Source organism: Kwoniella shivajii, chromosome 11 (assembly GCF_035658355.1).
Source record: "Kwoniella shivajii chromosome 11, complete sequence".
Taxonomy (NCBI): domain Eukaryota; kingdom Fungi; phylum Basidiomycota; class Tremellomycetes; order Tremellales; family Cryptococcaceae; genus Kwoniella; species Kwoniella shivajii.
This window is the reverse complement of record NC_085918.1, coordinates 1,147,568-1,159,761: the sequence shown is the minus strand read 5'-3', so window position 1 is coordinate 1,159,761 and position 12,194 is coordinate 1,147,568. Positions and strand designations below refer to the sequence as shown.

At 43.5% G+C, this 12,194-nt stretch overlaps 5 protein-coding genes across 5 annotated transcripts; 3 read left to right on the top strand and 2 right to left on the bottom strand.

Annotated features, from left to right (window-relative positions):
* Positions 1-293: 293 nt before the first annotated feature.
* IL334_007849 (uncharacterized protein) lies at positions 294-2,162 on the top strand (the record flags this gene model as incomplete). Its single annotated transcript, XM_062939538.1, has 7 exons — positions 294-545; positions 637-747; positions 812-1,391; positions 1,483-1,589; positions 1,653-1,764; positions 1,851-1,933; positions 2,031-2,162. The coding sequence occupies 7 exons, from the start codon at positions 294-296 to the stop codon at positions 2,160-2,162; spliced, it is 1,377 nt and encodes a 458-aa protein (XP_062795589.1).
* Positions 2,163-2,371: 209 nt separating this feature from the next.
* Positions 2,372-4,899, bottom strand: IL334_007848 (uncharacterized protein; the record flags this gene model as incomplete). Its single annotated transcript, XM_062939537.1, has 8 exons — positions 2,372-2,785; positions 2,843-3,202; positions 3,265-3,445; positions 3,552-3,743; positions 3,837-4,102; positions 4,215-4,389; positions 4,460-4,614; positions 4,675-4,899. 8 exons carry the CDS (start codon positions 4,897-4,899, stop codon positions 2,372-2,374), a joined length of 1,968 nt encoding a protein of 655 aa, XP_062795588.1.
* Positions 4,900-6,336: 1,437 nt separating this feature from the next.
* On the top strand, positions 6,337-8,042 carry IL334_007847 (uncharacterized protein; the record flags this gene model as incomplete). The annotated part of the gene is made up of 4 exons (XM_062939536.1): positions 6,337-6,601; positions 6,685-6,815; positions 6,888-7,255; positions 7,346-8,042. 4 exons carry the CDS (start codon positions 6,337-6,339, stop codon positions 8,040-8,042), a joined length of 1,461 nt encoding a protein of 486 aa, XP_062795587.1.
* Positions 8,043-8,844: 802 nt separating this feature from the next.
* On the top strand, positions 8,845-9,568 carry IL334_007846 (uncharacterized protein; the record flags this gene model as incomplete). Its single annotated transcript, XM_062939535.1, has 2 exons — positions 8,845-9,012; positions 9,074-9,568. 2 exons carry the CDS (start codon positions 8,845-8,847, stop codon positions 9,566-9,568), a joined length of 663 nt encoding a protein of 220 aa, XP_062795586.1.
* A 129-nt stretch (positions 9,569-9,697) lies between these two features.
* Positions 9,698-11,858, bottom strand: IL334_007845 (uncharacterized protein; the record flags this gene model as incomplete). The annotated part of the gene is made up of 8 exons (XM_062939534.1): positions 9,698-10,264; positions 10,329-10,605; positions 10,677-10,871; positions 10,931-11,019; positions 11,088-11,208; positions 11,275-11,449; positions 11,531-11,672; positions 11,796-11,858. 8 exons carry the CDS (start codon positions 11,856-11,858, stop codon positions 9,698-9,700), a joined length of 1,629 nt encoding a protein of 542 aa, XP_062795585.1.
* Between the last annotated feature and the right edge of the window lie 336 nt (positions 11,859-12,194).

The following is a 12,194-nucleotide window of genomic DNA, read 5'->3' as shown; positions in this document are numbered from 1 at the left end:
GTGGGTATTCCGAGGTGATGCTGGAGAGATTGATTCCTGTCGAGCCAGAAGCTTAGAAGTAGAAGATGATTCAGAAGCCATTGTGGAAAGATGAATATCCCAACATTTGAACCTGTTTGAGCGTGTTTGGTGCAGAGGGAATGTGATGATGGCACACCGTGGGAAAGCTGTTAACTTAGTGGTTATTAAGCAGCCTTAAAAAAAGTTGAAAATCTGACCATCTCTAAATGTCATCTTCGCATTCTTGCATACCATCTTAACGGAACGTATATACATAGCGAGAGATAGATATCATGTCGTCCTTGACTGAGCTGTTTGAATTCCTGGATTCACCAAATCCCGCAGCTAGACATCTGGCATTACAAAACCTAGTTGGACATACACCTAAAGCGTCTCCTGAAAGACACATCTTCATTCCTTCCTCATTCGCAGGACAGGCAAGTGGAGGAGGCCTATTACCTAATAAAAGGAAAGAAGGTCAAGAAGTCGATGATATCAAACTGAAAGCGTTGCGTGATTTGACAGATTTATGTAAAGATCAAGCGGTATGTTTCAGCTTCCTTTACTCGCGAATCGGACTTTGGCAAAGTCTCGTAGTCAGGAAGCAAGCTGATTTCAAAAGATGAATATGGATAGCCTATAGCTCATGATGCAATCTCAGCATTAGTGAACCTATCCGACACGCTGGCTGTTGCCAAACATCTTGTGGACAACGAATTCTTGATTTGGCTAGTATCATATACAGCTGTATGTTTGCTTCACACGTGCATCTACGCTTTTTAACGGTGCTGATTGATATGACCCATGTTAGAATACTACATCACCTTTATCACCTTTGACATCAATGTTACTATCGAATATAACATCACATCCATCACTCGTATCATCTTTAACGAATCTTACCATCCCATTAGTATCATTACCTAAATCGAAACATTATCCAGCATATTATTTACCTGCATCAGCATCTTCTTCATCAACTGTTCATCCCGATTATAGAGATCCATCTTTCCTACCGGCGAACGAAGAAGTTGGTCAAACAGACGAAGTGTACATTGATGGTGTCAGAGCGTTAGTTCAAGCTTTCGAAGATGGCGCGAGTGAAGGTGTAAAAGAAGGCAAAGGTAAAAGAAAAGGAGAATGTCATTTCCTCGCATCTGTTTTCGCAAATATTTCAATGGCTCCTTCGACTAGACCACTTTTATTGACTCCTCGACCACCTTTCCCACAACCTTCAGAGGCTGATCCTTCAGATGATGATGAACCGCTTCTATCCAAAATTGTCGTATATACGGAGCATCCAGATACTATAAGAAGAGGTGGTTCTTTAGGTTGCATCAAGAATTGCGCAATGGATAGAGGTAGTATGGGTTGGTTGTTAGCGTCAGAGAGTGAGTTTCAAGGTTTTTACCTGAAGCTTCATTGCAAGGGGTTGTCGCTGTCTGGAATCGCTAATCATCGTGTAATGACGATATCAATCAGATGATCGAGTCAGACTTCCTTCAGATCCAACGAGGAGAGTGAAAGGTGTAGATGTTCTTCCTTACGTGTTGGCACCTCTGATGGGTCCAGAAGAATACGATATTGATGTAAGTCAGAGCTCCCATGTGATCGAGACGAAATCCTGATCATTGAACCGTCATCGTGTATAGGAAATGGAAACCCTGCCTCCAACTTTACAGTTTTTACCTCCAGAGAAGCAAAGAGAGAAAGATACCGTATTGAGAATGATGTGTTTAGAAATTTTGCTATTGCTTGCTACGAGTAAGTTTAAGCTCATCTACATCAGTGTTCTCTGAATATCGGAATAACAACTGCTTGTCAACAATCAAGCTGATATTCTCTCGTAGCTTTCACAGGGAGAGAAGCACTTCGATCCAGAGGTGTTTATTGGGTCATCAGAGAGTTGCATAAAGTAGAGAAAGATGAACAGGTAAGTATATCACTATCTCACTTATCCATCACTTTACCAAAACCCAGTGACATTGTCGTATGCACGGGATAAGCGCTGATACTGACGATGTTCTCAGATCCTTGGGTCCATTGAAAGACTAGTGAATCTTCTTCAACGAGATGAGGGAAATGATACTAAGGATGATCATGTGAAAGAACTTGTCAAGGTGGATGATGAAGATGATGAACTGAACGTCATTGAAGTGTAATACAATCTGCGTGGGTAATTATGCCCAAATGGTCTTTCCAAGTATAATATAGAACGAAATGCATTGCATATACATTACACACACACTGATTACTGGAAGAGCTAACAAATAAAATGTACATAAACTGCGAATGATCAGACTTCTCTTTTCTGACTTGAGGTAATCTCACAAAAGTTCTTTCGCGACATGGGACAGTTCAACCCTGACCATCAGATAACACCCATCTTCTTTCCAACCTTCTTAACAACTTCGGTCGCCCAGTCTTTCAATCCGCCTTCACTTAATCCAGCTTTGATCTCATCTTTCCAGCCATCTGTGCCATCCTTTCCACCAATACTATGATTTTTTGCCAAATGCATATCCTCCAACCAGTCAGGTACGCCCATTACAGGACTGTATCCGTGTTTAGGTGTCGAGTCATCGTTCTTGCCGTCCCAGCAGAACGTCTTGAAGCATTGGGCACAAACATCACTTCGGTTGTGAGATGTGTAGGAGAAAGACCTATCTGTCAGAGCGCATGAAAGGCATCTGGGCCAGGTGGGAACTGTATTATTGAGAGTCAAAGACCTCATTCCGTTCAGCATCGTTTCAAGAGATGAGTGATCATCGTATTCCAATTGGAACTGTCAAAGCGTCAATCAATTACTGAGAATACTCAAAAGACGATCGTGAAAACTTACAGTTGACTTATTGGAATAGTAAGTCCATGGATATTGAGGTATATAGACGATTAAAGGGGTTGTTTGATCTTCACAACCGAAAAATGTAGGTCTAGTATTTAATCGACCATTTATGAATCCATTCGAAGTTGGTACTTCTGGCATCTTAATCTGAGTGTCATCCCTCTCATGAAGTATACAAGCTCTGTTGAAAGTTGTGTGAATGGAACTTCCATTAGGCCAAGAAGTTATTGTTTGCCTAGAGGCATCGAACGCGATTATGGCATCTACTTTCCTTTCTGGTACCAGTAATGGCTCGAGAGGTAGATTCTGATCAGTCTCTCCAGCATCTACTAAAGTCAAGTATTCGAACTCTTTAATCTGGAAGTTTAGGATAAAGACAGTTAGAGTCCTTTTCACGCGGTGTCAAGGGAGAAGCTTACAGGGTTTTCTTGTGCTGACCATCCTTTGAATGGATTAGGAATTCTAGAAACGTCAAATCGATCTTTCCCAATTTCATATAACATATCTTTTATTGCCTTTACGATTATACTGTTCGAATTGGTTGAGTTTAATTCTAAGAGTAGACCGTTAAATAAGGTTGCTGAGGTACCCATTATATACCTGATATCACGAATACATTGTTAGCCAGAATATGCTTCTGTTTTAAATCCCGTCTTCTGCCACCACGAGCATTTAGCTGATAAACATAGAGGGTGTGCATACTTACCCTAATCTATCTATTCCTTTATAACAAGTTCCATTCACTTTCCCATCGTTCAATCTGGTACCTAGATATTCTATAGGTGTGAATCCTCCTGGTACCTTTTTCTTCGATCCAAAGGCCCATGAACCGAATGAGTAAGGAGTAAATTCCCATACAGTTGAATTTTGAGCGACAACATATTCACCTTCTTCTCGTCTGAAGATTATACTCGTCACATCAGTACTTTTCTTCTTCCTCGTGATCCCAAGACATGAATAAGAATACGAAGATGTCATCAACACAACTCACTGAGAGGCAACGATGATTGGCATTGGTAAATCACCTTCACCCAATCTTTTCACTATAGAAGGTAATTGTGACATAGTCAAATCGGGATGACCTTTTAATCTATATGCTTTTGGCAGTAATTGTTCACTTAGTGCCAGTGCCCAATAATCTGATAATTGAGTTGGAAATCCAGCTTCTCTTTTCGCATCTACTTGACCGATCAAATTTGAATAAAAGAAGAATTTATCATTGTCAGGGTAGATGAGATTGGATTTTAGGTCCCATACCTGTATGTATGATATGGACATCAGCCCATCTTCGACCACCTGTGAGTTTGAGACGGCATGCTTCGAATGAATCGTGAGATTGAAGGCATAAAGAGGATAGAATGCAACTCACTTGTTTAAGCAAATCGGTAGGTAGCATCCCATTATTAGCAATCCAGCTTCCCGTTGCCCATGATCCACCACTTAATCCTGCCATATAAGTGATAGCATCGGACCATCCTCCTGTACCAGCTTTCACAGCTTCGGGACTTTCCTTCGTCATTCCCATCATCCCTCCCAAGCCAGTTCTATCAACATGTCATTCAGCAGAGGAATAGTAGCTCATGAAGAACAATCTGGGAACGGAAATTAACTAACATCATTGACCTATAACCTCCTCCTGAAATTGCATATCCGATGACAGGTGTTCGAGGTGGAACAGGGAGTTCGTGTTGATTCATCATTTTCTCCACTGCAATCTTGACTACCTTCTCTCTTTTTTCGAGGAATGCTTTTTCACCTTTAGCGAGTTTCTACTCCCAGTTTTGGTGTAAGCTAGAATCAAGTATGAGGGTAGATAGTGTGCCGCTCACATCAGCAGTCCAAAGCCATTCTTTTTCCTCGGGACAAGACACCTTTTCAGGTGCATAGCTTACATCTCCACCAAAGAAAGTCCTAGCCAGATACCTTTCGTGAGAATGACCTTCGAGTGCCCATTGCGCAGCGTCCACAGCCAGCTCATGAGGACCGTGTAAGCCGTGAGCGGCTTCAGGGGTGACGGAGAGGAGTAGTGTGATGAATATAATGTACTTCATCATTGTCATCTAAGTGTATGAGATAAGATGAATGTAAGAGAAGCAAAGATATGTGTGGGTGGCAAACGAGAAGCTGGGCAGTTGATCGAATTTGTATAAATATGTAAGACACTCCATAATGGCCAAAAAGGATGGGCCAAAGCTCTAGCTCAAAGTTATTCGGTTCAACGGTGGAAGGATCTTTGCCATATGATCAATGCTGATCACCACCAGTAGGACTATGCACATCATCTCAACATCTTTTGATAATCGTGGTGTATACAGATCTCTTTCGGGAGATATATGAGTAGTGAACCGGGAGGAGAAGATCACCCTAACCGAGATCTCCCTCTGAAAAGGCAAAGGAAGGGAAACGATGACCTACTTTCGCGTTTCTCGCTATCATCCTTGTTCTTGTTGTTCGCTTCATATAATTTTTGTATTTGAACGAGTAAAGCGTGAGAAAGAAAATCCTGGAACACTGTACTCGAGTACAGATCTGAATACACATTCCTGTGCCTTTTATCCCGCGTCTCGGAGAGGTTTATCTAATCTAAGTTTTGGCATGGCGTCAAGGCACTGAAGTTGATCAATCAGCTGTTCCCTCAGCTCTCTGTGTCACGACCCTTTTGCCGTGCTCACCGAAGATGTGTTCAGTTCACGCAATATCAAAGTGATGAGAGTTGGTTTCCAGTGGCAAATCACAAATACTGTAGCTCAACAGCACTCGTGGAAACATTCTTTGACCTCGTCAGGGCCTCGATTTCTAGTAGAATAGCTGTTTCGCTATAGAACTTTGCTATAAGACCAGGAGAGCATGATGTAGTCGCTTCTCACTGTGACGTCGTCGGACACCATTCTTTCCTCGACCCATCCTTTGATCTATATGCAGGGAACAACGGACGGTCGTAGGTAAAAAGGGAGTGGAAAAGGATTCTGACTCAATTCGTGATTCGAAGGCACCGATACCAGGCTATCATTTCACTATTGTGAATATATGAATACAGCTTGTAAGAGCCTGATCCACACGTCAACCCATTTTTGTATACCCTCTCCAGCATTTCCCGCTTTCATAATCTCCTCTTACCCACTTTCCTGGAATACTGTAGTACAGATACTCAAAAGATGGAATCAATCATCAGTGACAAATGTGATGAAGACGTCATTACGGAGGTCACAAGTTACCCTTGCATAGTGACGAATATATTGAAAAGTAAGCGACCTACTCCTTGTAAACGAAATTACCAGGCTATGACAAACGATCCAGGCCCGGTGCCCATCTGCAGTCCGCATGTAAGTGAATATATCGTATGCCACAACAAGCCGCACCAAGATCATCACTGCTGATCGTGACAGTAGATCAACCGGGAAAAGTCGCTTAGACAGTACAGGATCTTCGCCAGCGAAAGTGGTATGACAGAATCGCTCTGGGTGACAGACTGCTTGACAATCTTCGATCAAATGGCCGCATGGTGCAGTAGACGGAATCTGAAAGTCAGAGGCTGTACCAATATCCATGTCTCCACGGAACTCATTATCAAAGGGGCTCGTGGCGAATACAAAGAAAGTATTAACTCACAAAGACCGTATCGAAGAGTGGTATTGCTACCCTCTCACGAAGGGGCAGACACGATAGAGCCAAAATATGTGACCTTGATCGGGGAAAGTGATCTTGTGCCGAATAGATCCTCACTCGTTACGAGGCTAGCTCTTGACTACACTACTGGTATGTGATCCCACAGTATTTGCGGCGCTGTCTAGGCTGAAATCCCTTTTTACAACGTATAATCATCTTTGATCGATTTCTAGGCAAAAGGATAGACGATCCAGGAGCGCCTTCAGAGCGAGATTGCATAGCCAAGACTAATGGTAAAAGTTGTAACCTATCATGGAGGCCTGTCCCTCTAGACCCTGCTCCGGTACCGCTCTGCCATAGTCATGTAAGTCAACGGAATCATAGCTCTTTCTGTCTTCGGTTGTGCCTTTACTAAATCTTCTGTATGCCGGATCAGATTAGAACTCTCGCGTGGCTGAGGGACTTTGACGGACGTGATCCAAAGCAAACTCCCTTGTGGGATTCAAATATCATAAGTGTTCAAGATGTGATCGATACATGGCAGAGAGAACGCGAATATCAGAGATTGAATTGCGGAAGAATCGAGATCAATCAGGCCCACATATACAGGAGATGTAGACAAGAATACAATGACGCTCTTAGTCAGCAGAGGTCTTATCGACCTACGTACCTAGATGATTCTCACTTAGAATCGCACGCAATAGAAGAAGGCCATCTGCAATATGGTGAAGGGGTCGCTATCCCCTTACCCGTCAGAAGGACAGGCGATGACAGTGACAATGATTCAGATAAGGCCCTCGCTGGGTAAGTCGAGACTTTATCTCTTCCGGACGATGAATCCGGTCGACCGTTTGGTCAGCAGCAATCTCAAAGTGCTGACAGCGTTACGCCAAGCTTTGGACAATCTTATGACGACGCTTCTGCCATGAACACTGACGTAGACTTCATTGCTCGGGCGATTGCCAGTCACCAGCACCATGGGGTGCACGCAAGTGAAGGTTTAGATACACACTACCATCCGACACACAACCCCCGTTACCGTACTCCTGCAGTCCCGAGCCATTTATCGCCTGGTTCTCAAAATCATTATCGAGGTAACTATCCCATTCCAATGCAATTCCGACCACAAAATCCTTCAGAAGACTTCCTGAACAGCGGGTCATACATACCATTGTCGAATCAACGTCATTTCCCTTCGCCTCTTTCAGAAAACTCTTGGCAAACTAACGATTTCCTACAAACACCAGGTCATGTTTCCGGATATCAGCAGCCTGGGGGGTCAAACTTCTACTGTCCACCTAGTACAGATTATGATCTTCGGAACCATCGTACACTCCATCTCACAAACAGTCTCGGTACACCAGAAACTGGTTATGTAGCACAAATTCCTTCGACTTATAAGACGGACTTGGCGATGACAGATATCAGCGAGGAAGCTTGGGAGGATAGCCAGCGTTTATCAAGGTACCAACAACCGGCACCTTCTCATTCAGACTCCACGATGGACCACATTACTGATGAGGAATGGGACAAAGCCCAGAGCGCCCTGGCTGAGCTGCAAATAAACAGCAAACTTTGGGATGGTACATGAGACCGATAGTCCGAGTACCGCATAGAGCAATTCGTAGACGTCTTTGAAACCAATCTCACAACATGGGATCTTGTTTCGGTGAGAGTGATCTTACTGATCTTTCAAGGAGTCTCATTACTATGTACATCATCTGTTTTTTTTGTGGGATACTTTTCCCTCACCCCACGGCCCACTGTTGTGGGACCGTCGACGAGATGCATCACGACCGTGAAAAGGCTTTCGACTCGAGGTCTCCGGTAAAGGATGCCAATACTTGAAATGAATATATTACATCGCATGAAATCATGAAAGGTGGATGTTGATGATGCGTTCGTGAGCCAAATAGGAGAAAACGCAGCTGTATATACAGATGATACGTCTCATCCCCTAGTTGTGTGTGTCACTTATTGCTTAACAACGTTATCCCAGCACATATCAGCTTTGTCTCCAGACCTCAAACTGGCGAAGTAGGGTCGCCAACGTTATTGCCATACAATCACAGCTCAAGAACATACTGTAGATTGCATGATTCGGGTTGTTGTGCTTGATGCGGAAATCCATTGTGATACCATCCTTTGTTTGATGCCCACGTGTGGTAAGTAGATAAAGGACTGTTTTACTGTTCTCATGTCCGTTATCTGCACGATCAACTCTTGAGGTCAGAAAGTATAAGTGATGCTTATTCAGGAAGTTTATATATCACTTCAAGTCGCAGGATCGAATCATTTCTATTGTGCGGCCACCCACCATCCTGCTCAATTCGTCTCTGACTTTCTTCTTCGCTAAAAGTTCGCCACAAATATATACTACGAGTCTTCATTCGATGCCTGTTCACAGAACCAGACGCCGATTCAGGGCTACTTCGGCCGATGAATCGACCAGAGAAGTGATCACTTGCAAGGGATCGATTGCTGGTAAGAAGAAATGTGAAAGACAGGTCACTTTAACTGGTAATCCTTTTTATGATGATCCGCTGTGTTCGACTTATTGTGTGAGCGCATCCATCTTTATTTCTGAGTTTTTACTCCGTAGTGCTGAAGTTCATACAACAGCAAAGAAATGTACAGGCCATGAAGACCTACAATGACAGTCATCCGGAAGATACATCTTTGTTAAGACTTTGGCGCGAATTCACACGCGGAGAAACGGCCTTTCTTCGCTGGGCCGATTGTCATGCAGCCAAACGAAGAAGGGACAGAAATGCTGAATCCAACGACGCCAAAACTACATCCGAAGGTAGCCTGCCACCTACCACTAACCATTCCACTACGAAGTCCAGCGATGGTGTGGCCCTTTTGACTCACGCAGGTACAAATACTCCCTTCGCATCTGGTCAGATCATCCACGAACAGCATGACACCGATATCAATTCAGTACACCAACAGCTTTCGACAACCGCGTCTAACTGGTCTGGAAATGACAACCACGATGATCCATCCTTTGATGCTGTTGGCGTCAATGCTGTTAGCGATACAAACTTCGACGATGCAAAATTCGACCACAAGCTTTCTCAACTGAAGCTACCAGATTACGAATTTGATGGATGATAATAGTTAGCACGTGGACGACTGTATTCATGGATTCCATAGAGCATTGCACATGAATACATCCACCATATATGTATTCAAAGGTACGAGAATGGTATTCAATGTAGCGGGAAAGCACCAAAAATATGGCTACCATCCGCTATCTTTTCCAGTAGCGTATTTATCACTATTCTTCCATTTACTTCCTTTTCTCTTACCGATTTTTGCACCTGCATTCCTCGAATGATGTTTTCTTTCCGTCATTGCCCTTTCTTTACCGACTTGTCTGGCAACGGTTTCTTGCAGTAAGTCTTTGTCTGCTATTTTCTTGGCGGGTAATCTAGTATGTACACGTTTGGTGTTCCTCTGAGAAGGCATATATGATGTATAATCAGTTTGAGCCGGTCCAGTTGAATCATCTGAATCTGATTCGGAATCAGAGTCTGTAAGAGAGGTCAAAGAATGATCTGATTGCGGATCAAGCGATGAAGATGGATCGAGAGGATCATCATTTCCTAATGCTTTATGTAGTCGGATAGCTTCTAGTCGAGCTGACATTTCAGCTTGGAAAGTAGCCTCATCGAAGGGAGCAGTTTCATCGTTGTTTGTTGTGGCTTCTGCTTCTTCATCTCCTTCCTCGTCTCCATCTTCTTCGTCTTCGTCGTCCTCTTCATCTTCGTCGTCACTGGAGGGTAAATCTTGAACTTCAATCATATACTGGGTCCGTACGAGCAGGATTTAGCCAAGTGCAAATTTTGAGAAAAGAGGACGAATAGCTTACATCTTCAAGTTCACGTTGCAGATTCCTTCCAAAGCCACTAGCTTCTACTTCTAGATCTATCCTTAATCTCTTCTGAGCGGTCTTCGAGCTCTCCGCTATTGGTTCTGCTTCCGCCTTTGTTTCCTCTCCTTCACCTTCTTCGGCATCTTCAGAGATAGCCGGTAGTTCGTCCTCTTCACCTTCCAGTACATCTTTCCACGTTGGCCAACTTTGCGATTCAAACCTAAACCTACGACGGAAGAATCTTCTGATACAATTGACATCTCGATTGAAGAAGCTACAAATTACCCAAAGATGTCAATGTCTAGAGTAAAGTATTCAAGTCCCCAGTCAAGGGATAGCACTCACAATTCAGCATTTTCATGTCTGGTACTGACCATCTGTGGAAAATCGATGACGACTACTTCACCGGTTTTCCTCAAGATCATGATATTGAATTCATTGAAATCGCCGTGAATTAGACCTGCATGTGCCAGACGAACGATCATCTCCATTAGTCTCGAATATAAGTCGGCTGGATCTTCACATTCTTCTATTGCTCGTCTATAACATCCATTCGGCGATCAGCAGGACCCAAAAGTACAAAGATAACGAAGACTCACAACGGATATCCATCAATGAGCGACATTACAACACAATGTCTTGCTTGATCTATAGGTACAGGTACAGGGAAGCCATGCTCGTAAAGCGCCTGAAGAGAAGTCTCGAGTTCAGCTTGAAACGACACACAGAGTAGTAATCCAAGGAAAATGAACACACCTTCATGAACGCAAACTCCTTTTGTGCTGATAACCTACTCATGTACATCCACGAAGCACTCCGTCTTTTTCCTAGATAATCTCTTTTGGATTTGATAGCACGGAACGAGACTCGGCCCAATCTAGAACGATTGATTAATCAGCTCGAGTTGAGTGACGTTGTTCCGCAAGGAAGATTCTATGCTCACCGATGCATTTTCAATATCCTCTTTTCACCATTCTCATCCGCTGCAATCAAGATGTCACTTTCCTTCCCTACACCAATTCTGGTTCCCACTGAATGAATACTGGGGAGCTTTCTTCTTGAAAACGTTCGTAAAGCAAGATAGTCTAGCCCCCCGTATGTAAGACGGTATCCATCGTCTACAGCACAAGTATCATATTAGTGATTGCCCCACATATCAGGCCGCTGTCGTACATGCTGATGGATTCAAATGTACGCACACTTGGCATTCTGTACTCTCCCAACCAGACTTCGTTTCGCTAGTTCACCTAAAGCTTTGTTGACGTTTCCTCCTCTTATCCCTGACAGCTCGGCAATCAGCGAAGAAGGTACGATCTCATGATTCTTGGATCCTATCTCGACCTAAGATACCACTGTCAGTATGAGGCTTCCGCAGACATTTCGAGATCTTCATTCGACGCAAGGGGTCTGGAATGAGCTTCCAGTACCCCTTGATTAGTCGATTTGGAATAGAGAGACACTCACCGCTGAAAGTACCCTGAACTCATCTGCTGTAACATATCTCAAATCTGTGGCGTCTAACTTCATTTCTGATTATATCTCTGAGCTATTTCTGTGCTACGATTCCGTCTAGAACATCATATATATATATATATATATATGTCCATATATGTTCATCCTCATGCACTTCCTCATAATCTTTTGAATCTTTTTTGTGGACTTGTGTCACAACCGGTCAAAATAAGCAGTGGCATATCACGTGACATTGTGAAGGTGGTTTACGGAGATGAGCGGCCACCTCCGGACCCCATCCATGTATGGGGCGCCTCAATCGACCAGTGTTTGAGCTAGAGTGCAATCAACGACCACAACTTCTTCCTCTTCTTCCTTCTTTGTCTCTACATGGATGGCACAGTCAAAGAA